Source organism: Eurosta solidaginis, chromosome 5, assembly GCF_040869045.1.
Source record: "Eurosta solidaginis isolate ZX-2024a chromosome 5, ASM4086904v1, whole genome shotgun sequence".
Taxonomy (NCBI): Eukaryota; Metazoa; Arthropoda; class Insecta; order Diptera; family Tephritidae; genus Eurosta; species Eurosta solidaginis.
The window spans coordinates 64,307,446-64,335,073 of NC_090323.1; the positions used below are offsets into that span (position 1 = coordinate 64,307,446).

General features: G+C 39.1%; 2 protein-coding genes across 2 annotated transcripts in view; one reads left to right on the forward strand and one right to left on the reverse strand.

Annotated features, from left to right (window-relative positions):
- The window catches only part of dop (microtubule-associated serine/threonine (MAST) protein kinase dop), a 176,435-nt gene that overhangs the window by 148,358 nt on the left and 449 nt on the right, over positions 1–27,628 (reverse strand). The window lies entirely within an intron of this gene.
- On the forward strand, positions 24,814–27,615 carry LOC137252963 (uncharacterized). The gene is made up of 2 exons (XM_067789132.1): positions 24,814–26,247; positions 26,324–27,615. The coding sequence occupies exon 1, from the start codon at positions 24,901–24,903 to the stop codon at positions 26,095–26,097; it is 1,197 nt and encodes a 398-aa protein (XP_067645233.1). The 5' UTR covers positions 24,814–24,900; the 3' UTR covers positions 26,098–26,247; positions 26,324–27,615.

Consider the following 27,628-nt stretch of genomic DNA (forward strand, 5'->3'; position numbering starts at 1 on the left):
AATTTAATATAATTTATTAATTTGCTAAATTTTATTTACTCATAGTCTGTAAGAATGTTTTTCATGTTCGTAGACTAATTCAAATAAATAAATAAATAAATAAATATTTAAATAAATAAATTTTGTTTTTTACGCTTATGTTTTCTTTCCTTGTTATATGTATTGTATCTTATATCCAGTAGTCGACCGCTTTGTGTCTGTGTTGACTTTAACAAACAAATAAATAAATAAATAAAAATTGAAGCTGTTGAAGTGTGCTTTACTACAGATAATTTTTTATACCGCTGGGTGTCTTGGGTCTCGAGATATAGGCCAAAACGTGGACCCGGATACCCCGAGACAATGTTTTTCAATATGGATATCAAATGAAAACTGTTGATGAGTGCTTTACTACAACGTAGTTTTCATACCTATTGGTGACTAGGGTCTCCAGATATAGGCCAAAACATGGACCCGGATACCCCTAGAATGTGTGTGTATTTTGGATATCAAATGAAAGCTGTTGCTGAGAGCTTTTAAGTAATTTTCATTGTGATATTCGAATTAGTCGCATCAACCTGACAAAACTGATAAATATGCATGCGAAGCCAAAATTAAGTCATGAATTAATAATACCCACAAACCTATTTACATACGTCCTATTCGATTTGCCTGAAATTTGGTATATAAATTTGCCTATATTAGTATTTACGATGCTTTTTTCCGGGAAGTAGACCAGAGACGGACTGGGACTAGGATTAGGACTGGGACTGAGACTGAGACTCGGAGTGGGACTGGGACTGAGACTCGGAATGAGACTGGAACAAAATACATACCACCCTCTGGGACTGGCAATAAGATATGAAGAAGAATGAGAAAAACTTGAGTGAAGAGAAAAGAGAGAAAGAGACTGAGAAAGAGATAGAATGAGACGAAGATGGAGATAGATGAAGCGAAAAATACGGAGGGAGGAGTGAATACAAAGATTAGGAAAAAGTGTAGAGGGGCGAGGGCAGAGTCAGACGGAAAAAGCGTATTAAAATGTATGCAGATATACCAAATTTAGGGCAGAACAACGTCTGCCGGGTCTGCTAGTATATATTAATATATTATAAATGGGAAAGTTTGGATGTTAAGATGTTTGGATGTTTGGATGTTTGGATGTTTGTCCAGACGTTTGTCTTTGTGACTCAATAACGCAAGAACGGCTGGACCGATTTGGATGAAATTTTGCACACATATAGCCAATAGTCTAGAAGGATCTACTAGCTATATATTTTTCAAAAGGGGCGTGGTCCCCGCCCCCTAGGAACAGTTATAATTTAATTATTATATTTTTTCGTCTTTGCGACTGAATCACGCCAGAATGGCTACACGGATTTTGATGAAATTTGGGACACAGACAGTAGTATACTAGCGAAATTTTTTTCGAACGTGGAAAGAGGGGTGGGGGTCCCACGACCCCTTCGAGAAATTATTTTTCATAATTTTTACACATTATAACTTTACGTATACTGGCCTTCACCAATATCACAAACTCAAGGGGTCAAATAAGTCGAGGGCTTACAAAGTAAGCAGTGACACCCTCCACCCGCCCCCCCCCCCTTTATCTCCTCCTCTGGTGTAAAATCCATAAATTGTTATAACTCAATCTAAATTTTCTCCTAAATCAATAGTTTTTGGTATCTGGTACATACAGAACGAGATCTAGACAATTTTGGAGGAACGATCAGTGGTCCTCTCCTCTACTCCCGCCATCCGCCCTCCATCAATTGTCTTTATTAGCACGCTTTTATTAGCTTTACCTGTATGTTTCTATCTAACTTTTTATTCGCTCCATTGCGCCTGCTGCCTTATTAACATGGTTTTATAATTAGCTTCACCTTATTTGTAATCCCGTAAGGGTCATATCGAGACCCTTCCGGGATCATTTCTGGATGTTTTTCGGGATCGGTCCGGGATTACGCCGGGGTAATTTCGGGACTTTTTCGGGACTATTTCGGGATCATTTTGGGACCCTTCCGGGATCATTTCTGTATAGTTTACGTGATCCGTCCGGGATCCCGTCGGGGTTATTTTGGAACATTTTCTGGACTATTCCGGAATAATTTCGGGACTATTTCGCGATCATTTGGGGACTCTTCCGGCATCATTTCTGGATGGTTTTCGGGATCCGTGCGGGATCTCGTCGGGGTCATATGGGGACTTTTTCGGGATCATTTGGGGGCTCTTCGGGCATCATTTCTGGATGGTTTTCGGGATCCGTCCGGGATATCGTCGGGGTCATTTGGGGACTTTTTCGGGATCATTTGGGAGCTCTTCCGGCATCATTTCTGGATGGTTTTTGGGATCCGTCCGGGATTTCGTCGGGGTCATTTGGGGACTTTTTCGGGATCATTTTGGGGCTCATCCGGTATCATTTCTGGATGGTTTTCGGGATCCTTCCGGGATCCCGTCGGGGTCATTTTGGGACTTTTTCGCGACTAATACGGGATCATTTGGGAACCCTTTCGGCATCATTTCTGGATGGTTTTCGGGATCCGTCCGGGATCCCGTCGGGGTCATTTCGGGACTTTTTCGCGACTAATACGGGATCATTTGGGAACCCTTTCGGCATCATTTCTGGATGGTTTTCGGGATCCGTCCGGGATCCCATTAGGGTAATTTCGGGACTGTTAGGGGATCATTTGGGAACCTTTCCGGCATCATTTCTGGATAATTTTCGGGATCCGTCCGGGATGCCGACGAGGTCATTTCGGGATCATTTGGGATACCTACCGGCATTATTTCTGGATGGTTTTTGGGATTCGTCCGGGATCCCGTCGTGGTCCTTTCGGGACTTTTTTTCGACTAATACAGGATCATTTGCGGACCCTTTCGGCATCATTTCTGGATAGTTGTCGGGATCCCGTCACGGTCATTTCGGGACTATTAGGGGATCATCTGAGGACCTTTCCGGCATCATTTCTGTATTGTTTTCGGAATCCTTTCGGGATCCCGTCAGGGTCATTTTGGGACTTTTTCGGGGCTAATACGGGATCATTTGGGGATCCTCTAGGGGTCGTTTCGTGACTTTTTCTGTTTTATTTCGGGATCATTTGGGGACCCTTCCGGCATAACTTCTTGATGGTTTGCCGGATCCATCAGGGTCATTTCGGGACCATTTTGGGATCATTTGGGGACCCTTCCAAGATCATTTCTGGATCCGTCCGGGATGCCGTAGGAGCCATTTCGGGATTGTTACTTTTCCGGGATAGTTTTTGGACCCTTCCGGGATCATTTCTGGATCTGTACGGGATCCCATCTGGGTCATTTCCGGACTATTTCGGGATCATTTTGGGATCCTTCCGGAATCATTTCTGTATGGTTTTCGCGATCCGTCGTTGATTCCCTCGGAGCCATTTCGGAACCTTTTCTGGAGTATGTCGGGGATCATTTGGGGCTCTTCCGGCATCATTTCTGGATGGTTTTCGGGATCCGTGCGGGATCTCGTCGGGGTCATTTGGGGACTTTTTCGGGATCATTTGGGGGCTCTTCCGGCATCATTTCTGGATGGTTTTCGGGATCCGTCCGGGATCCCATCAGGGTAATTTCGGGACTATTAGGGGATCATTTGTGGACCTTTCCGGCATCATTTCTGGATAATTTTTGGTATCCGTCCGGGATGCCGACGAGGTCATTTCGGGATTATTTCGGGATCATTTGGGATACCTACCGGCATCATTTCTGGATGGTTTTTGGGATTCGTCCAGGATCCCGTCGGGGTCATTTCGGGACTTTTTCTCGACTAATACGGGATCATTTGTGGACCCTTTCGGCAAAATTTCTGGATAGTTGTCGCGATCCGTTCGGGATCCCGTCACGGTCATTTCGGAACTATTAGGGGATCATTTGAGGACCTTTCCGGCATCATTTCTGGATAGTTTTTGGAATCCTTTCGGGATCCCGTCAGGGTCATTTCGGGGCTTTTTCGGGATCATTTAAGGATGGCTTTCAGGATTCGTCCGGGAACCCGTCAGGGTAATTTCTGGACTTTTCCGAGACTATTTCGGGATCATTGTGGGACCTTCCCAAGATCATTTCTGGATGGATTTCGGGATTTGTCCGGGATGCCCTCAGGGTCATTTTGGGACTATTAGGTGAGCATTTGAGGACCGTTCCGGCATCACTTCTGGATGGTTTTCTGTATCCGTTCAGATTCCCGTCGGAATAATTGCGGGACTTTTTCGGGATCATTAGGGTCCCTTCCGACATCATTTCTGGATGGTTTTTGGGATTCGTCCGGCATCCGGTCGGGGTCATTTCGGGACATTTTCTCGACTAATACGGGATCATTTGCGGGCCCTTTCGGTATCATTTCTGGATAGTTGTCGGGATCCGTTCGGGATCCCGTCAGGGTCTTTTCGGAACTATTGGGAGATCATTTGAGGACATTTCCGGCATCATTTCTGGTTAGTTTTCGGGATCCTTTCCGGGTCCCATCAGGGTAATTTCGGGACTTTTTCGGCATCATTTAAGATTGGTTTTCAGGATTCGTCCGGGATCCGTCAGGGTAATTTCTGGACTTTTCCCAGAGTATTTCGGGATAATTTTGGGACCCTCCCAAGATCATTTCTGGATGGATTTCGGGATCTGTCCGGTATGCCGTCAGGGTCATTTTGGGACTATTAGGTGATCATTTGAAGACCTTTTCGGCATCACTTCTGGATGGTTTTCGGTATCCGCTCAGGATCCCGTCGGAATTATTGCGGGACTTTTTCGGGATCATTTGGTGTCCCTTCCGGCATGATTTCTGGATGGTTTTTGGGATTCGTCCGGCATCCCGTCGGGGTCATTTCGGGACTTTTTCTCGACTAATACGGGATCATTTGCGGGCCCTTTCGGTATCATTTCTGGATAGTTGTCGGGATCCGTTCGGGATCCCGTCAGGGTCTTTTCGGAACTATTGGGAGATCATTTGAGGACATTTCCGGCATCATTTCTGGTTAGTTTTCGGGATCCTTTCCGGGTCCCATCAGGGTCATTTCGGGACTTTTTCGGCATCATTTAAGATTGGTTTTCAGGATTCGTCCGGGATCCGTCAGGGTAATTTCTGGACTTTTCCCAGAGTATTTCGGGATAATTTTGGGACCCTCCCAAGATCATTTCTGGATGGATTTTGGGATCAGTCCGGGATGCCGTCAGGGTCATTTTGGCATTAGGTGATCATTTGAGGACCTTTCCGGCATCACTTCTGGATGGTTTTCGGTGTCCGATCAGGATCCCCTCGGAATCATTGCGGGACTTTTCGGGATCATTTGGGGTCCCTCCCAAGATCATTTCTGGATGGATTTCGGGATCTGTCCGGGATCCCGTCAAGGTCATTTAGGGGTGCGTTCGAGATCCCGTCAGGGTCATTTCGGGACTTCTTCGGGACTATATCGGGATAATTTCTGGATGGTTTATGAGATCCGTCCATGACCCCTTAAGGGTCATTTCGGGACTATTAGGTGATCATTTTAGGACCTTCCCGGCATCACTTCTGGATGATTTTCGGTATCCGTTCGGGATCCCATCGGAATCAATGCGGGACTTTTACGGAATCATTTGGGATTCCTTCCGGCATCATTTCTGGATGGTTTTCGGGATTTGTCCGGGATCCCGTCGGGGTTATTTCGGGACCTTTTCGGGGCTAATACGGGATCATTTGGGGTTCCTCTAGGGGTCGTTTCGTGACTTTTTCTGTATTATTTCGGGATCATTTTGGGACCCTTTCGGCATAATTTCTTGATGGTTTGCCGGATCCATCAGGGTCATTTCGGGACCATTTTGGGATCATTTGGGGACCCTTCCGAGATCATTTCTGGATCCGTCCGGGATGCCGTAGGAGCCATTTCGGGATTTTTTGTTACTTTTCCGGGATAGTTTTTGCACCCTTCCGGGATCATTTCTGGATCTGTGCGGGATCCCATCTGGGTCAATTCCGGACTATTTCGGGATCATTTTGGAATCCTTCCGGAATCATTTCTGTATGGTTTTCGCGATCCATCGTGGATCCCCTCGGAGCCATTTCGGAACTTTTTCTGGAGTTAGTCGCAATAATTTAGGGACCCTTCCTGGATATTTTCTGGGTGGTTTTTGAGATCCGCCCGGGAGCCTGTCAGGGTCATTTCGGAACCTTTTCGGGATCATTTTGGAACACCTTCAGGGATCATTTCTGTGTGGTTCTCTGGATACGTCTAGAATCGTGTCGCTCTCATTTCGGGTTTTTTGGGACTATTCGGGGAACTTTTGGAGACCCTTTCGGGGCATTTCTGGATGGTTTTCGGGATCCGTCCGCGATAGCGTTGGGGTCATTTCGTAGCTTTTTCTGGATAATTTCGGGATCATTTGGGATCCTATCAGGTTATCAGCTCATTTAGTTCTTTTTTTTACTCAATTACAAAAATAAAATGCATTAGACAGAAAACAAAATTTTAAACAGATAATAAGCAGGCTAACGCGAATAGCCCATATATTTAAAATTTTCCTTGCGGACGGGGCCGCGGGTAAAGGCTAGTATATTATAAATGGGAAAGTTTAGATGTTTGGATGTTTGTCCAGACGTTTGCTTTGTGACTCAGTCACGCAAGAACGGCTATACCGATTTGGATGAAATTTTGCGCACATATAGCCAATAGTCTAGAAGGATCTACTAGCTATATATTTTTCAAAAGGGGCGTGGTCCCCACCCTCTAGGAGCAGTTATAATTTAATTATTGCATTTTTTCGTTTTTGTGACCGAATCACGCCAGAACGGCCACACGGATTTAATGAAATTTGGGACACAGACAATAGTCTACTAGCGAAATTTTTTTCGAACATGGAAAGGGGGGTAGGGGTCCCACGACCCCTTCGAAAAATTACTTTTAAACAATTTATACACATTATAACTTTACGTATACTGGCCTTCACCAATATTACAGACTCAATGGGTCAAATAAGTCGAGGGCTTACAAAGTGAGCAGTGACACCCTCCGCCCCGCCCTTCTCTAACCCTCTGGTGTAAAATGTATAAATTGTTATAACTCAATATAAATGTTCTCCTAAATCAATAATTTTTCGTATTTCGCTCATACAGATCGAGATCTAAACAATTTTGGAAAAACGATCGGTGGTGCTCTCCGTCTCCTCCCGCCATCCGCCCTCCTTCAATTGTTTTTATTAGCACGCTTTTATTAGCTTTACCTGTATGTTTCTTTGCAACTTTTTATTCGCTCCAATGCGCCTGCTGCCTTATTACCATGGTTTTATAGTTACCTTTACATTATTTGTAATCCCGTTAGGGTCATATCGAGACCCTTCTAGGATCATTTCTGGATGGTTTCCGGGATCATTACGGGACTTTTTCGGGGTCATCTTGGGTCCCTTCCGGCATCATTTCTGGATGGTTTTCGAAATCATTTGAGGACCTTTCGGGCATCATTTCTGGATAATTTTCGGTTAGTATATATTATAAATGGGAAAGTTTGGATGTTTGGATGTCCAGACGTTTGTCTTTTGTTTGAACAGCTGGACAGATTTGGATGAAATTTTGCACACATATAGCCAATAGTCTAGAAGGATCTACTAGCTATATGTTTTTTTCAAAGGGGGGAGGTCCACGCCCCCTAGGAACAGTTATAATTTAATTATTATATTTTTTCGTATTTGTGACTGAATCACGCCAGAACGGCTACACGGATTTTGAAGAAATTTGGGACACAGACAATAGTCTACTAGAGAAATTTTTTTCGAACATGTAAAGGGGCTGGAGGTCACACGACCCCTTCGAAAAATTACTTTTTAATAATTTTTGCACATTATAACTTTACCTTTACTGAACTTCACCGATATTACAACTCAATAGGTCAAATAAGTCGAGGGCTTACAAAATGAGCAGTGACACCCTCCGTCCCCCTCCCCCCTTCTCAACCCCATCTGGTGTAAAATCTATAAATTGTTATAACTCAATATAAATGTTCTCCTAAATCAATAATTTTTGGTATCTGGCTCATACAGATCGAGATCTAAACAATTTTGGAAAAACGATCGGCGGTGCTCTCCGTCTCCTCCCGCCATCCGCCCTCCTTCAATTGTTTTTATTAGCACGCTTTTATTAGCTTTACCTGTATGTTTCTTTGCAACTTTTTATTCGCTCCAATGCGCCTGCTGCCTTATTAACATGGTTTTATAGTTACCTTCACCTTATTTATAATCCCGTTAGGGTCATATCGAGACCCTTCTAGGATCATTTCTGGATGGTTTCCGGGATCATTACGGGACTTTTTCGTGGTCATCTTGGGTCCCTTCCGGCATCATTTCTGGATGGTTTTCGAAATCATTTGAGGACCTTTCCGGCATCATTTCTGGATAATTTTCGGGATCCGTCCGGGATCCAGACGGGGTAATTTCGGGACTATTTCGGGCCTAATACGGGAACATTAGGGGACCCTTTCGGTATCATTTCTGACCGTCAGGGTAATTTCGGGAGTATTAGGGGATCATTTGAAAACCTTTCCGGCATCATTTCTGGATAGTTTTCGGGATCCGTCAGGAATCCGGTCTTGGTAATTTCGGGAATTTTTTGTGATCCTTTGGGGTCCCTTCCGGCCTCATTTGTGGATGGTTTTCGGGATCCGGGATCCCGTCTGGGTAATTTCAGGACCTTTTCGGGATCATTTGGGGTCCCTTCCGGCATCATTTCTGGATGGTTTTCGGGATTCGTCTGGGATCCCGTCAGGGCCATTTCAGGATTTTTTCGGGATCATTTGGGAACCTTTCCGGTATCATTTCTGGATAGTTTTCGGGATCCGTCCGGGATCCCGTCGGGGTAATTTCGGGACTTTTTCGCGACTAATACGGGATCATTAGGGACCCTTTCGGTGTAATTTCTGGATGGTTTCCGGTATCCGTCCGGGATCGCGTCGGGGTCATTTCAGGACTTTTTCGGATCATTTGGGGTACCTTCCGGAATCATTTCTGGATGGTTTTCGGGATCCCGGGATCCCGTCCGGGTCATTTCGGGACTATTTGGGGATCATTTGGGAAACTTTCCGGTATCATTTCTGGATAGTTTCCGGGATCCGTTGGGGATCCCGTCAGGGTCATTTAGGGACTATTAGGGGATCATTTGAGGACCTTTCCAGCATCATTTCTTGATAGTTTTCGGGATCCGTCCGGGATCCCGCGGGGTCATTTCGGACCTTTTCGAGATAATTTCGGGTCCCTTCCGGCATCATTTCTGGATGGTTTTCGGGATTCGACCGGGTTCCTATCGGGGTCATTTCGGAACTTTTTCTAGACTAATACGGGGTCATTTGGGGACCCTTTCGAATGGTTTTCGGGATCCGTCCGGGATCCCATCAGGGTCATTTCGGGACTATTAGGGGATCATTTGGGCACCTTTCCGGCATCCTTTCTGGATAGTTTTCGGGATCTGTCCGGGATCCCGTCGGGGTAATTTCGGGACTTTTTCGCGACTAATACGGGATCATTAGGGACCCTTTCGGTATAATTTCTGCATGGTTTCCGGTATCCGTCCGGGAACCCGTCGGGGTCATTTCAGGACTTTTTCGGGATCATTTGGGGTACCTTCCGGCATCATTTATAATGGTTTTCGGGGTCCGTCCGGGATCCCGTCAGGGCCATTTCGGGACTATTAGGGGATTATTTGGTGTACTTTCAGGCATCATTTCTAGATGGTTTTCGGGATCCGTCCGGGTTCCGTCGGGGTCATTTCGGGACTTTTTCTGGACTATTTCGGGATCATTTGGATGGTTTTCGGATGGTTTTCGGGATCCGTCCGGGATCCCATCAGGGTCATTTCGGGACTATAAGGGGATCATTTGGGGACCTTTCCGGCATCATTTCTGGATAGTTTTCGGGATCCGTCTAGAGATATACGCCGTCGATAAACGCCGCCGCCGATTTAGGTCGTTCGAATGTCAAATAGCGGCGCGGCGGCGGCGGCGGCGTCCGACGCGTTAATATATTTTCTACTCGTTTAAGACTGTTTAGGCCATTTATTGTTCATGTCGAAAATTTGTCGGATATGGCGAAAGTGGTATCAACGGATGCGCATCACTGCCAGTTATAAGAATCCAATTGCGAAATTTAACTCTTTCTAACGGTTCAAAAGTTATTTTAAAAAACTTGCTGTTTCGATGTCAGCTTAACACGGGCTTTGCATCACCCAATTCACCAAGTTATTAAAACAAAACACTAAAAGAAAAGTTATATAATAAATTTATATGCTAACATTTAATATATATGTTCATTGCATGAACAATGAATTCAAATAAAATGACCCAAGGCGAACATGTTTTCAAATTGTTCCAAGTTGTTAAAAAAGCAAGTTATCCAAAAAGGTACCGATTTTTAAAAAAAATTTATATTGCGATTGGCTCAAAGAATAAGCGAAATCGGTGATGCAAACTTCTTTAGTAGGTTCTAGGGGCATAAATACTCCTATGAAATGTTTCTTACCTCAAACTTAAGTTAAGGATATATATACGTATGATAAGGGTTTGAAAAATACTTGGGCTTACATTCAAACATCTTTTGTTTATATGCGAAACTATACAATAGCATCTGAAATGTTAATTTTGATTTTCACACTTCATCCTTCAACACCCAAGTCTCTCGGTTTGACATTTCCTAAAGTTGGCGGCCCTATCCCAAACTAGTCCCTTGGAGTGAAACATATTGATTATAGCCTATCAACCAAATTTAAATATCACCTACACGTTACGGCTCCTTTTACAAATGTGAATACGTAGGCACATATATTTACCAGGTGAGTCTTTGTCCTTCGCAAGAACACTCAAAGTGGTGAAGCAAAAGCTTTCCCAAGACAGTCGAACCAATGACCGTGTGTGCTACTACTCTAACGTAGTGGACAATCGAACTAGTCTGAAAACTGAAGCTACGCGGTCATCCATAATGAGCTCTTATATCATAACGCCGGAAAACAGAAGTTTACATCTTTCAACTTAAAATCGGTCGACTTTCATCCTAAAATATCGTTAAAAGTTAACGAAGACTATTGAAATCAATGTTTTGAACACAAACGTCTGCAAACTTTGGTCTACATTTTAAAAATTTTATCCAGGGTGCTTGTAAAATTTTTATTATGTAGATGCGCCGAGGATTATAAGATTTTCACGATGAGTTACGCATTGACATCCACTTAGACTGCTTATGATTTCGAAGGCGGCATCCTTGGCCGAATAGTCACTCCCTAACGTTTCAAGGTGTTTCTCTGGTGAAGTTCGGCAGCATAGCGCGACAAAAACATCCGTTAGAAATTCTTCGGAGTTACACCTAGAGCTTGTAGGAAAGTGACGTCGACGAAGGTGAGTTCGAAGTCGCGGTCCTATATCTTCTGTGATGGCATATGGTATGAGGGGGCGTGGTAGCGACTGATAGTTGGGATTGCTATGTTCGCACATGATTTATAGAAATTGTGTTCGTGACGATTGTTAGGAGTTAACCCCAGGTGAAACCACGCTTTGCACGAGCTATACAGACAAAAGTGTGACTATTTTATGTATCTCTATTTCTTTTCAGCAAACGCAGCAGTACCAATTCCAAAGACCGGGGTTAGGTTCGAAGCCTCTCTGAAGTAAGTGAACGAGGCACGATCCCTCCGCAAGGAGCTACTCCTGAAAATTTGTAACCTATCTGTGAGATTTTGAGGCAAAAACCCCGGATCTTTCCGAAATGGCCAAAACGTTTATGTCCTTAAATACATACAAACAAAACCTGGTAAAAGTCTAGTTGAGGGGCGACTGCTGATACGCTACCAAAAATATCGAGAGATATAATACCAACTGGGTAGTTAGTATTAAACTCTACGTTAAGCAGTACAAACGTGTAAATAAATTTTTTCCTGAAGACGATTACCGACGGTAATTCGAAATATATTGGCAGAACGAAAAACTTGTGTTTTATTAGTTTTTGCAAGAAAAATATAGACCTCGAGCCAGAAAATTGGAAAGTTAAGAAGAAAAGGTCGATAAAACAGATTTTTTTTTATTATTTTTTTAAATAGAAAAATCAAGCTTTTTAAAGTCAGAATACCGGCGTATGCCGGCGCGCCGCCCACGCCGCGCCGCCGATAAACTGATCGGCGTAAACCTCTAGATCCGTCCGGGATCCCGACGGGGTCATTTCGGGACTTTTTCGGGATCATTTGGGGTATTTTCCGGCATCATTCCTAGATGGTTTTCGAGATTCGTCCGGGATCCCGACGGGGTCATTTCGGGACTTTTTCGGGATAATTTGGGGTATTTTCCGGCTAGGGATGGTTTTCGGGATCCGTCCGGGATCCCGTCGGGTTCATTTCGGACTTTTTCTCGACTGATAAGGGATCATTTGGGGACCCTTTCGGCATCATCTCTGGATGGTTTTCGGGATCCCGTCAGGGTCATTTCGGGACTATTAGGGGGATCATTTGAGGACCTTTCCTGCATCATTTCTGGATAGTTTTCGGGATTTTTACGGGAACCCATCGCTGTAATTTCGGGACTTTTTTCGGACTATTTCGGGATCATTTGGGGACCCTTTAGGGGTCATTTTATGCCTTTTTCTGTATTATTTCGGGATCATTTGGGGAGCCATGCGGCATCATTTCTTGATGGTTTGCCGGATCCATCAGGGTCATTTCGGGACAATTTTGGGATCTTTTGGAGACCCTTCCGAGGTCATTTCTGGATCCGTCCGGGATAGTTTTAGAACCCTTCCGGGATCATTTCTGGATCCGTGCGCGGTCCCATCGGTGTCATTTTTGGACTATGTCGGGATCATGTTGTCATGTTGTCGTCGAGTGCAGGCGTGTTTTTCTTTTGCTCCGTGCTATTTGGTGTCTTGCAATCTTTTTTCTTTAAAAGTAATCTTTTGTGTCAGATATGCTTTCGCAACAATCTATACCTTGTTCAGACTGTAATGGCGCTATCAATCATGGTGATCATATGTGAAAGTTCTTATCATTATTCATGTGCAAAAATAGATATAAATAAAATTTCGCATATTCTAAATGAATATTTAAACGTTGTTTTTGTTTGCAATGATTGCCTGAGTGCGTCATCCAACTTGATTGCTATGTTTTCTCTTTTAACTAAAGAGATTAATACTCTTAAATGCCAGATGGCTGATCTACTTAGCAACAATAACATTGGTTCAAAAACTCATATACAACAATGCAATGATACAAACAACTCTGACAGTGGTTTACAGCTTGTTGAACTTTCCTGTGACAAAAACAATAGACAAAAATCATCTGTGTCTAAAAAAAAACTATGCCTAATATGCAATCTCGCGAAAATAAACGCACGGCAAATTCAAAACCTGCTAATGCTGTCTACAAAATCCGTTCGCTTGGTTCTCTGGATACCGACACAAATGCAAACTGTGCTGTCTCCTCGTCTGCTGCCACTGCCTCTGCTACGCAACCTTGCAGACAAATGATTGCACTACGCTTACACCTTCGCTTTCTTCTGGTACCCCCCAATCTCCAAACATCTTCTTCAATGCTGTCGGTGCTGATGATAATAATTTCGGTACCGAAAACAATAATAATACCGAAAGCAATAAATGTACCGAAAATAATAATAGGCAAAGAAGTGTGGTTGTTGGGCGTAATGTATCCTGTGAGCTTGAAGTGGTTGCCAAAAAAAAGTGGGTGCATATTTCGTCATTCAAACCCTCTGTTACTGCTGAAAACGTTGCTGATTATGTAGCAAAATATCTCGGGATTGCTAGTAGCTACTTATGCTTTAGTCTCTTAAAAAATGGCACATCTCTGAATGACGTTGAGAGAGTGACTTTTAAACTTGGTGTTTCTCCTGCATTATATGATTTTCTTTTTGATGAAAATGTATGGCCTTCAGGCCCTTTCGTAAATTCCAAAAAGAGTAATTTATGTGTAGATTATCGCTTGCCTAATTGTAGTGATAGTGCTAAGAGCAATAAAAACTTGTTGAATATCTACTTTCAAAACATCACGGGAATGCGCACAAAAGCCAAAGACGTATTTTTAGCCACCTCTCGGTGTGATTACAATGTTTATATTATCGCTGAAACATGGTTAAATAGTAACTTCGCTGACTCAGAATTGTTTGACCCTAACATCTTTAATATATATCGGAAGGACCGAGACGCAATTAAGACTAACTGCTTAAGAGGTGGAGGCGTTTTAATAGCGGTCAATCGAATGTTTCGTTCTTCTTTAGTTCAATTAGAAGATGCTGATTCTCTTCTTGATCAGTTGTGCGTATGTGTTCTTGGAAATTTCGGTAAACTTTTCATATGTGCTTCATATATTCCACCTACCAGCTCTGATTCTCTATACGCTGCTCATATAAGCAATATTGTAAATTTGTGCAAAAACAATGAAGAGTGTCATTTTTGCATTTTGGGTGACTTTAATCTCAATAAGATTGTATGGTCTAATTTTCTCGATAATGGCATCTTAACACCAACAAATATAAATAGTTCGCTCGAAATAAATTTTATTGACAGCCTATTAACCTGACTCAAATTAATTCATTTTACAATGAGCTCGGTAATATTTTAGATCTTATTTTTGTTGATGAAAATTTAATTTTCAAAGTTTCCGAATCTAGTTTCCCAATCTGCAAATGTGATAAGCACCATATCCCGCTCTCTCTCTCCCTCGAATTTTGTAATTTTATCTCAGGTCCGACCGGTTTGTCGAATACCTGTTTAAACTTTCATGATGCCGATTTTGACACCTTAAATGCCAGGCTTCTAGAAATGGACTGGAAGTCTATTTTCTCCTCAGAAAGTGTGGCGGATTGCTATGATGCTTTTATTTTAACTGTTAATGAAATTTTTGCTAATAATCTGTCTCCTCTACCCACGCGAATTCATAAACTTCCGTGGTATACGAAGAATTTTAATAAACTTAAAAATCTCAGAAATAAGCATTACAAACTTTATAAAACCTCTAATGATATTTTCCATAAGGATAAATATATTCAATACAATTTTTGTTGTTATATCGGCCTACTGATTTTAAGATCGCGGGTTCGAATCGAGCTCAAGGCCTAACAATAATTTTGTATCATTATTATTGTAATGATAAATTTTTTCTTAATTGAAAAAATTTTTAAATTAGAATAGAAGAAAGAAAAAATTTAGACAACTGCCAAAGCTCGTTGTATAGATCCATTTCGGGAACTGCTAAATTCCTTCGTCGGCAACGTTTAGGCGCCGCTGCTATAACCATTCAGCCACCACAGCGGTTTTTTGTTTGTCTTCATTAATCCTACCTCTATTCTGGTTCGTGCCAATTGATATTCACAACACTGCGACATCTGTTGCAGAATAGCTGTGAAAATTGGACTTGTTTGTTGGCAATGCTGCCATAGTGTCATATTTTTATTGACACTTTTTTTCCCCGTGCTCTGGGATGTATTAACAATTTTTGTTGTTATATCGGCCTACTGATTTTAAGATCGCGGGTTCGAATCGAGCTCAAGGCCTAACAATAATTTTGTATCATTATTATTGTAATGATAAATTTTTTCTTAATTGAAAAAATTTTTTTTTTTAAATTAGAATAGAAGAAAGAAAAAATTTAGACAACTGCCAAAGCTCGTTGTATAGATCCATTTCGGGAACTGCTAAATTCCTTCATCGGCAACGTTTAGGCGCCGCTGCTATAACCATTCAGCCACCACAGCGGTTTTTTGTTTGTCTTCATTAATCCTACTTCTATTCTGGTTCGTGCCAATTGATATTCACAACACTGCGACATCTGTTGCAGAATGGCTGTGAAAATTGGACTTGTTTGTTGGCAATGCTGCCATAGTGTCATATTTTTATTGACACTTTTTTTCCCCGTGCTCTGGGATGTATTAACAATTTTTGTTGTTATATCGGCCTACTGATTTTAAGATCGCGGGTTCGAATCGAGCTCAAGGCCTAACAATAATTTTGTATCATTATTATTGTAATGATAAATTTTTTCTTAATTGAAAAAATTTTTAAATTAGAATAGAAGAAAGAAAAAATTTAGACAACTGCCAAAGCTCGTTGTATAGATCCATTTCGGGAACTGCTAAATTCCTTCATCGGCAACGTTGCGTTAAAAACGTTAACGGGGAAAAAAAGTGTCAATAAAAATATGACACTATGGCAGCATTGCCAACAAACAAGTCCAATTTTCACAGCCATTCTGCAACAGATGTCGCAGTGTTGTGAATATCAATTGGCACGAACCAGAATAGAAGTAGGATTAATGAAGACAAACAAAAAACCGCTGTGGTGGCTGAATGGTTATAGCAGCGGCGCCTAAACGTTGCCGATGAAGGAATTTAGCAGTTCCCGAAATGGATCTATACAACGAGCTTTGGCAGTTGTCTAAATTTTTTCTTTCTTCTATTCTAATTTAAAAATTTTTTCAATTAAGAAAAAATTTATCATTACAATAATAATGATACAAAATTATTGTTAGGCCTTGAGCTCGATTCGAACCCGCGATCTTAAAATCAGTAGGCCGATATAACAACAAAAATTGTTAATACATCCCAGAGCACGGGGAAAAAAAGTGTCAATAAAAATATGACACTATGGCAGCATTGCCAACAAACAAGTCCAATTTTCACAGCCATTCTGCAACAGATGTCGCAGTGTTGTGAATATCAATTGGCACGAACCAGAATAGAAGTGGGATTAATGAAGACAAACAAAAAACCGCTGTGGTGGCTGAATGGTTATAGCAGCGGCGCCTAAACGTTGCCGATGAAGGAATTTAGCAGTTCCCGAAATGGATCTATACAACGAGCTTTGGCAGTTGTCTAAATTTTTTCTTTCTTCTATTCTAATTTAAAAAAGTTTTTTCAATTAAGAAAAAATTTATCATTACAATAATAATGATACAAAATTATTGTTAGGCCTTGAGCTCGATTCGAACCCGCGATCTTAAAATCAGTAGGCCGATATAACAACAAAAATTGTTAATACATCCCAGAGCACGGGGAAAAAAAGTGTCAATAAAAATATGACACTATGGCAGCATTGCCAACAAACAAGTCCAATTTTCACAGCCATTCTGCAACAGATGTCGCAGTGTTGTGAATATCAATTGGCACGAACCAGAATAGAAGTAGGATTAATGAAGACAAACAAAAAACCGCTGTGGTGGCTGAATGGTTATAGCAGCGGCGCCTAAACGTTGCCGATGAAGGAATTTAGCAGTTCCCGAAATGGATCTATACAACGAGCTTTGGCAGTTGTCTAAATTTTTTCTTTCTTCTATTCTAATTTAAAAATTTTTTCAATTAAGAAAAAATTTATCATTACAATAATAATGATACAAAATTATTGTTAGGCCTTGAGCTCGATTCGAACCCGCGATCTTATATTCAATACAGCAAAAATTTTAACGTACTCGATAAGTTTTTATACAATCAATATATTTCTCGATACGAAGAAGAGTTGAAGGAAAACCCAAAGGCGTTTTGGAAATACATTCGCTCGAAAAAAGGCTGTTCAAATATTCCGACCTGTATGTCGTATTGCGGTGTTGTCTCAGAATGCCCTTTGGACTCCGTCAATCTTTTCGCGGATTTCTTTAAATAAAATTTTGTATCGAGTCAATCGGTCAGTAATTTCTGTGGCGATGTTGAACAAATGGTCGATTTTGGATCCATGCTGGTCACAGAACAAGACATAATCAATTGCATATTTACCGTTAAAACATCAATGAAAAGTGATATTGATGGGAATTCTTCATTCATTTTAAAGAAATGCAGTGTGTCTTTTTGCGTGCCACTAAATCACATATTTAACCTCTCACTAGCTAAAGGTGAATTTATCGATCGGTGGAAAATAGCCTCCATTTCCCCTATTTTTAAATCGGGCAATAAAAATGATGTAGCTAACTACAGACCAATCTCTAAACTTTCGACATGCTCGAAACTCTTTGAGAAAGTAGTTAAATCCAAGCTGTCGTTTGCAATAAAGGCATCCATAGATGAGTGCCAACATGACTTTTTAACTGGTCGCTCTACGGTTACCAACCTTGCCTCTTTTCTCAATTTTGTATTTCGTCATTTAAAAAAGGTCATCAAGTAGATGTTGTTTATACTGATTTCGCAAAGGCTTTTGATACAGTTACTCACAGCATTTTACTGCGTAAGCTTGAGTTAATTGGATTCCACTCTGCTTTTCTATGCTGGATTGGTTCATATCTTTCCAATAGAATTGTTGAAATTGAGAATGTCAAGTCATATTCATTTGTAGCCACGTCCGGAGTACCTCAGGGAAGTATACTTGGACCAATTTTATTTCTTCTCTTTATCAATAATATAGGAGCCTGCTTTAAAAATTCACAATACGCAGATGACCTAAACATTTTTAGAACGATCACGAGCATGTCAGATGTATCTCTCTTACAGGATGATTTAAACAGTTTAACTAATTGGAGCGCTATAAACAACTTACGCCTTAATATCAAAAAATGCTTTCATATGACGCTTTCGAAAAACGTCAACACGTTTAATTCTACGTATACCCTTTTTGACCATAACCTTTCTACTGTCTGTGAATTTGTTGATCTTGGGGTAATGTTTGACTCTAGTTTCTCTTTCACAAATCATATCAGCTTCATTATTCCGAAGGCCTATTCCAATCTCGCTTTTTTGTGGCGATATGGCAGAGTTTTCAAAGATCCATACACAAGGAAAAGCTTATATAATTCCTTAGTACGTTCAAAATTGGATTATGCATCTATAATTTGGAATCCGATTTACTCTGTCAACTCTAATAGACTGGAAAGAGTACAAAAGAGTTTCATTCGATTTGCTCTCCAACCGCTTCACTTCGCTGAACCGCTGCCATCATATGGTGCACGGTGTGCCCTCATAAGCATTAAGTTAGGCTTAGTTGACTGCCCGGAATTGTTGGCACAAGTAGATTTCTATGTACCAAGTAGAACTCTCCATGCGCAATATCCGTTTCACGTTAATCTAATTAGAGCTAATTACCATAATTATGATCCTATTTCTACGGCCCTCGGTGAATTTAACAAAACTTTTCGTAGTCTTGATTTTGATTTCGCACTCCCGAGATCGTGTTTTAGTGCTAAATTAGATTCATATTAGGTATAATTTCAATTTTAATATGTATCTAAAATTAAGATTCTGATTTGTAAATACTAGTCTAAGATTATTGCAATCATAGACCTAATAATAAACTGAATTTAATTGAATTGAATCATTTTGGGACCCTTCCGGAATCATTTCTGTATGGTTTTCGCGATCCGTCGTGAATCCTCTCGGGGTCATTTCGGAACTTTTTCTGGACTTTGTCGGTATAATTTAGGAACCCTTTCTGGATATTTTCTGGATAGTTTTTGAGATCCGTCCGGTAGCCCGTCAGGGTCATTTCCGAACTTTTCCGGGACTATTTCGGGATCATTTTGGTACCCTTCAGGGATCATTTCTGTGTGGTTCTCTGGATAAGTCTAGAATCCTGTCGTTGTCATTTCGGGTTTTTTTGGGACTATTCCGGGAACTTTTGGAGACCCTTCCGGGTCATTCCTGGATAGTTTTCGGGATCCATCCGCGATATCGTCGGGGTCATTTCGTGGCTTTTTCTGGATAATTTCGGGATCATTTGGGGATCCTAACAGGTTATCAGCTCATTTAGATCTTTTTTTTACTCAATTACAAAAATAAAATGCATTAGACAGAAAAATATTTTTAAACAGATAACTTGATAAGCAGGCTAACGTGAATAGCCAATATATTTCATTTTCTCCTTGTGGACGGGCCGCTGGTAAAGGCTAGTATTATTAGTATTATTAGTATATGCACACTATAAACAGTGAAAGTATCATTTCTGGACAAGTTCACCGAAAAAGGCAACCAATTAGGCCGTGGTTTTCAGTGCCAGGTTGAACTCCAGTTAATTTTGACTAGAGTATAATCTTGCACATTGTTCGATTACTTCAAATTTTGCTGCTCATCCCAGCTTTAGCGGTCATAGTGGTAGATTGTATTTTAAACTCGCGCTGAAAACCAGAACCTCAAACTGCAAAATAAAATAATTGATTGTTAAATGCACTTTCTTTGACTCTTCATTTACAAATCACAGTGAAAGGGTGTGTATTATGCGATTTTTCTCAAATAGATGTAGGCACAATACTTATAATGCATGTACAATGTACATATGTATAAACATACTTTTAAGATTGTACTTACATTCTGATATCGGTTATCGAATCATAAAGACGCGCCTTTTTGGAAATTAAAATTAATAAAGAAAAATCTTCTTTTTAATAAAATCAAATTGCAATCGGGTGTGGAAACTGAGCAAAAACAGAAAGGAAAGTGAATATTTAAAATGGATAGTGATACGGGAGATGAGCCTCCCAAAAAAGAAAGAAAAAAGAAAAAGAGGGGCAACAGAGGCAAATTGGAGTCGGAGACTAAAAAAAAACCATCTGAAGATAAATCGAACGAAATTATGGATGATTCAATGGAATCCGAGCAAGAAAATGGTAAGGTAAAGGGAAACCAGTAGACATATGTACAAGAAAATACACTAGAATTCGGAGAAGACCATAAGGGTCCATTTATAGTTTATATTGACAAAAACGAAAAAAAACATATAAACAATGTGACTTTAGCCATGCTTTGCACGAAGCTAGGTATAACCAACATAGATGTGAGCAAAGTTGGATTTGGACGTTGCAAAATAGTCGCAAAAAGTGCAAAAGCAGCAAACGACATCAAAAGCCACCCCGGATTTAAAGAAAATGGCTACGAGGCAAAAATACTAGAGCACCTAACCCAAAAGCAGGTATCATCTATGATATTCCTGTAGACATAACATGTGAAGAACTGAATGAATTCATAAAATCAGAAATTCCAATAATAAAAATTCAAAGACTGTTAAAGGGACCAAAGGAAGATAAAAAACCCACGGAAAGGGTTAAAATTATATTCTAAGGCAATGTGCTGCCAAAATACATCGTTTTCGCATCAACTAGAGTTACAGTAAAACATTATATAATGGTACCACAGTGCTACAAATGTTATAGATATGGACATTTTGCTATGCACTGCAAACAACAACAACAAACGTGTTATAAATGCGCAGAATATCACGAAAACAAAAACAGTGCAGACTGTACAAACACTAAATGTGCAAACTGTGGCCAGGAACATGTTGCAATAGCTAAAACCTGCCCAGCCAGAGAAAAAGAGTATACAATCAAAAAAGCAATGATTGCTGAAAACCTGACTAAGTTAGAAATCAAAGCTAGATACCCACATTTGTTTGATAAAAAACCAGAAATGAAAATACATAACTTTAACAAAGAATTACCAAAGATTACAACTGAGACTAAAACCATCAACAACCATGTTGAAGCCGCAAAGTCAATACACCGATATATGCCATATTCAAAAACATTATCTAATAACGCTGGAGCAAGTAGAACCAATAAATTCACCCTACAGGACAGAATAAATTACATTCAGAAAAATGCCCAAGCACAATCGACAAACTACGAAAATTTTATTAACAACCTTAATCAGGAAATAACTAAGCAAATTTCTCAGTGGACAAAAGATTCCCACAACCAGTAAGAGAATTTTGGAACAAGGTTCGGAACGATATCAACAGATTCAACATTAACACTGACATAGCCCTTTTAAAAACCTGCAATCATGGCACTCAAGGTAATTGAGTATAATATCCAAAGTTTAAAAAAAGATACTAACAAAGAGCTACTAGAAATATATTTAGAAAACAACAAAATAGACATTGCAGCTATCTGCGAGACGTGGATACTAAACAATGCAAATACAAGTTTTAAAAATTATAAATTTATTTGCAAATGTAGAGCAGATGGATATGGCGGAGTAGGAATTTATATTAACAAAATAAAATTAAAATTTTCGATACTCAACATTAAAGCTGACGAAACAATAGGAATAACAACACTTAATCTTAAAACTAATTTAAATATTATTTGTACTTACCTAGCACCAACTATTAGTAATAATCAATTCAAAAATAGAATCGAAACTATTTTCACTTGGGCGAACAGACAACAACAAAATTCTTTAATAATGGGTGATTTTAATGGAAAATCAATGACATGGGGCAACAGTGTCAACGACCGAAAGGGTCACATTTACAATTTTACATGTATAAATAATGGAAAACCGACTTTCACACCGCCAAATGCAACCTCATCAGCAATATATCTAATTTTGTATAACGGCTATTCAGGAAACGTCAAATGGAGAAGAATTAATACAAAAATAACCAATAGTCACCACATACCAACAGAAACAGTAAAAAGTAAAGCACACATCAAAAACAGAAGAACAAAAAAGATATTCTTGCAGAGAGTAATAGATGAGCTGAACAAAGATTCACTCCCCAGTGAGATTGCTAATATATACCGTACAATTAAAGAAGCAGTTAAAAAACACACAATAGTAATACCAGCCAACAACAAATATGTTCCAAAACATTGGTGGGATGAAGAGTGTACGAAATTAATAAGGCTACGAAATGTAGCAAGAGCGAAATTTTTACAAAACAATAGTATCGAAAATGGAAATGCCTTGGCTGAAGCAATAAAGGCAGTCAGAAAACACATAAAAGAAATTAAAAAGAATAAGTTTATAGAAACTTTAAACGAACTTTCAAATCCCACAAGTATTAGTCAGTTCTGGAAAACTTCCAAAAACATTGCGAAATACAAATGTGAAAAAACAAATCTGGGAAACTCATGGACAGACCAACAAAAATACGATTTTCTTGAAACCATAGCTGGAGATAACCCTCCAAACAATAATTTGCTAAATATACAATGTTTTAAAAACAATACAATGCCCGAACTATCAGAAGAAAGATTTAACAACTGCATTAGTAGCAGGAACCCAAATTCGGCCAAAGGACATGATGGGATCAGCTACAAAATTATCCAAAACTTAAGGGAAGAAAGTAAAAAAGCATTATTTGACTCAATAAATGAAGTATGGAAATCAGAACGAATTCCAAAACACTGGAGAACTGTCAAAATTGTACCAATACGAAAATCTGGTATGGACCTGGCCGTACTTACGAATTACAGACCAATAAACCTCTTACCAATATTTTTAAAAATTATGGAAAACCAAATTAAAGAAATAATAGAACAACACATAACAAACCAACTACCGGAACAATCATATGCCTTCAGAAAGAAAAGGTTAACTTCCAATTGTATAAATCATGTGCTACTAGCAGTTGAAGAAGCTAAAATGAAAGGGTATCAAGTAATGGCAGCTTGTGTAGATATAAGCAAAGCATTTGAATCAGTAGATATAAGCATACTAGCAAACATACTTAATGGGTACGGAATACCAAAGAAAATAATTACCTGGATATGGTCATTCCTAAATAACAGGGTCCTGAAATTAGAAAACATATATAAAACTACAAGGCAAGGTCTAAGCCCACTTCTCTTCAACATTTACACAATTAGTCCACATACACTAAACAACGAAAACTACAACATCTTTCAGTACGCGGATGATTTTTTCATAATATGTCATCACTACAACTTACAGCAAAATATATATTACAAAATAAAGTAAATCAATTCAATGAAAAATGCAAGGCTATTCAACTCAAAATAAATCCAAGCAAATCCAGTGTTACACATTTCAGTCGACGTCAAGAAGCGATAAACTGTCAAATTGAAAACAACACAGTGCAGCAAGTGGTAACAGTAAAATATCTCGGACGTATGATCACAACAAACAATTCCATAGCTGAACACGTTCAAAAGATAACAACTCATATAAACAAAGCAGGTAACTTTACAAACATTATAACGGGATTAAATATGGAGCCCACCCGGCTACGGATTTACAGCTGTATAAAGCTATAATCAGACCCAAAATTGAATATGCAGCATCATCATTCTCAAATATCAACAACACAGCACTATCCAAACTAAAAGTATGTATGAATGCACAACTTAGAAGATGCTTGGGCTTCATCCGATCAACTCCTACAAATATACTATACCACATGTCGGCGGAACTACCGCCACATCTAAGGTTTCAGTTCGCAACAGCTAAAGAAATTACAAAATGATTGAGTTGGGCCAAATATTTGCTTAGCTATTTAATATGAATTTGGAGCTTTTAGGCCGATTTAATTAAATAAAACAAGTTTATTTTTTTTTTTTTTTTTCTAATTGCTGATATTGAGCAAAATATACAGACAATAACAGACAATAGGGAGAAAGATATGGCTAGATGCAATTTCGCGAAGAAAATTAATACCTTTAGGAACAAAATTCAGAACAACGCAAAAGATAAATTCATACTCCAAATCTACGAGAATACACGAAAATTTATTAGTCAACATAAATATAACATAATTATCACAAATGCAGACAAAGGCAACAAAACAGTGGTGATGTATAAAGAAGATTACGAGAAGAAAATGCAAGACCTGTTAAACGATAAAACCACATATAAAACAATTAGAAATGATCCCACCCAATATCTAGTGCGCAAAAACAACAACATTGTAAACTGTCTCTACAAAAACAACAACATAACCTTGAAAGAAAAAAGCTATCTGATGTGCACAGCAGCTACGGCTCCCAGACTTTATGGCTTGCCAAAAGTTCACAAAATTAACACACCACTTAGACCTATCTCATCATCAATCAATGTACCTTGCTCCAAACTATCTAAATTTGTTGGGAAAGTTCTAAAAAACGTAGTGTCTGAAACGCTGAATATTAAAAATTCCGTAAGCCTAAAAGAAAAAATAAAAAATTTAAATATTGAAGAGGATGAAATTCTCATATCTTTGGACGTCGTCTCCCTCTTCACGAACATACCGATCCAATTCGCCATAAGCACAATAATGAAGAAGTGGTCAAGCTTGAAGACTTTTACAAACATCAACAAAATAAACTTTTTAACACTACTTGAATTTTGTCTGAGAGAGAATAACTACTTCCTTTACAATGAAACCTATTATCAGCAAACTTACGGAATGCCAATGGGAAATCCTTTATCCCCAACCATTGCAGACATTGTCCTTGACAAAATTATTGACGACAGCATCGCTGAGCTAAAATCTTCCGACATATACATCAAATACATAACGAAATATGTAGATGATATATTCGCCGTAGTTAAGGTCAAAGACGTGGACGAAATTCTAAGAACATTCAATAGACAACACACAAAGATACAATTTACAATAGAAAAAGAAATGGGCAGCAAACTGGCATTCCTGGACATAGAAATATACAAATCCAATAACAAACTAACAACTAACTGGTACACAAAATCCATAGCATCATCAAGACTAATTAACTATCATTCAAACCACCCATGGACGCAAAAGAAGAACACCATTATCAATTTTATATCGAAAATTTACACCTTGAGCGACCAGGAGTTCATAAATCACAACAGAGAGAAAGTGATACACATATTACGCAAAAATTGTTATCCAGTCAATACAATAGAAAATTTAATACAAACAGCAATAAACAAAAACAAACACAAGAATCTGAATACAGCAAATAGCGAAAATACCAAAAAAACATACACTAGCGTTACATACATACCACACCTAACAGACAACAAAACATTACACAAAATCATACCAAGCAGTAACACAAGCTATGCGCACAAACCTAATCATACATTAAAAAGCATATATACAAAAACAAAGGACAAAATTGAAAAGGAACAACTACATAACGTAGTTTACGAAATTCGATGTCATGGTAAAGAAGGAGAGAAATGTAACAAAGTTTATATCGGCACAACAAAAAGATCACTAGGAACGAGAATAAAGGAACATAAACTAGATGCAAAAAACAACAAAAGCAACACAGCACTGGCCCAACACCTTACGGAAAAGAAACACACAGCTGATTTCGACAACGCAACAATACTGGATGTGGAAAGCAGAACACGTAGAAGGATGACACTAGAGGGACTGCGCATACAACAAAAACTACCAACAACGATTAACTTCAAAGAGGACGTTGATAATATTAATTGTGCCTATGCGACGTCAATAACAAAGAATGTCTGGAGGTGACAAGTGCAATATTGTTTTTAATGTTAATAGACGGTATTTTAATGTAGCAAATGTCGGTGTGATTTTTAATTATTGTTCTTATTTGTTTGTTATTAATATGTGTACTTATATTTTTAAAGAAATGTGACAAAAACCACTGGTTTAAATAATGTAAGTGATTTAATATTGAACATTAATACCAATTATTGTATATGTAACATATATGTTTTTCGTATTTAATAAATAGATTCCCTGAGGAAGACACGAAAATGTGTCGAAACGCGTCGGAAATAAAAAAATAAACTTGTTTTATTTAATTAAATCGGCCTAAAAGCTCCAAATTCATATTAAAATTACAAAATGTTTTGCATATGAACTACCAGCTAAAAAGATTTTGGAAAAAAATAACTTTATGAACGCAAGCTACTACAAAGTATACCAGGAATATAAAGATATACATATTTAACAGCATAGAAGTAATAAAAGAAGACAGCATCAGATCTAGCAAAATAAGTTTCACACTAAACTTCTTCCCAAGAGGTAAACAAAAATCTTCAACATCAACGGATATTATCTTTCAAATATTCAATCGGAAGTTAGAAAGACTTCATAATGAAGGATTTACAATAATTTTCACGGATGGTTCAGTCAAAGAAAACATCACCGGAGCTGCTTTCCATTTGGAATCAACAGACATAACACACATCTTTTATGTAAACCAAGAATTATCATCGATGACAGCAGAACTGATCGCTATAGACCAAGCACTAAACTATATAATAGAAAACAACTACACAAAAATTGCAATAACAGACAGTTTGAGCGGGCTAACGGCCATTAAAAATAGCAATGCCTCAAATTTCATTATAAACGAAATAATCAAAAAAATACACAACAATGTTGATATCGCGGAGTTCCACTACATTCCTAGCCATCGTGGTATAATAGGAAACGATACAGTAGACAAAGCAGCAAAGAAAGCTCAAGAAGAAGGAACAGAAAAACACTATAAGATTACATTTAAGGACAGTTACAATATCATTTACCGAATATTAAAAAAAAAATGGCAATCCCAATACAGTGAGCATTCACAAGTAAAAGGAAGACAATATGGAACTATTTAACCCAACATAACAAGTAGGCCATGGTTTTCGCATAAAGTATTCAAAACCATGAAAGCAACTGACAAAGAAAATAAACAGAATCTTCTTAAGTAGACATGGCTTTGGAAAGCCACTTTGAACAAAATGAACGTTACAGAAGAAATAAACTGCGAAAATTGCAACGTACCACAGAAGCCATTGATCATGTGGCAGCACAGATTTGTAATGTCATAAAATATATATACGTATACACATATAAAAGTTGTATAGAAATTTGCAAACTTTAACAACAAATAACTTTTAAATTATAAGTTTGCGCACTTTAAAATATATATATTTCTGATCGGGAGAACTCCCTCTTTCATTTGACACCAAGTTAAAGGCCGAACTCGGGGGGTGCTAACTAAATCGGTTTTTTCGGTTTTTAATTTCTACTCCGTGGTTATCTC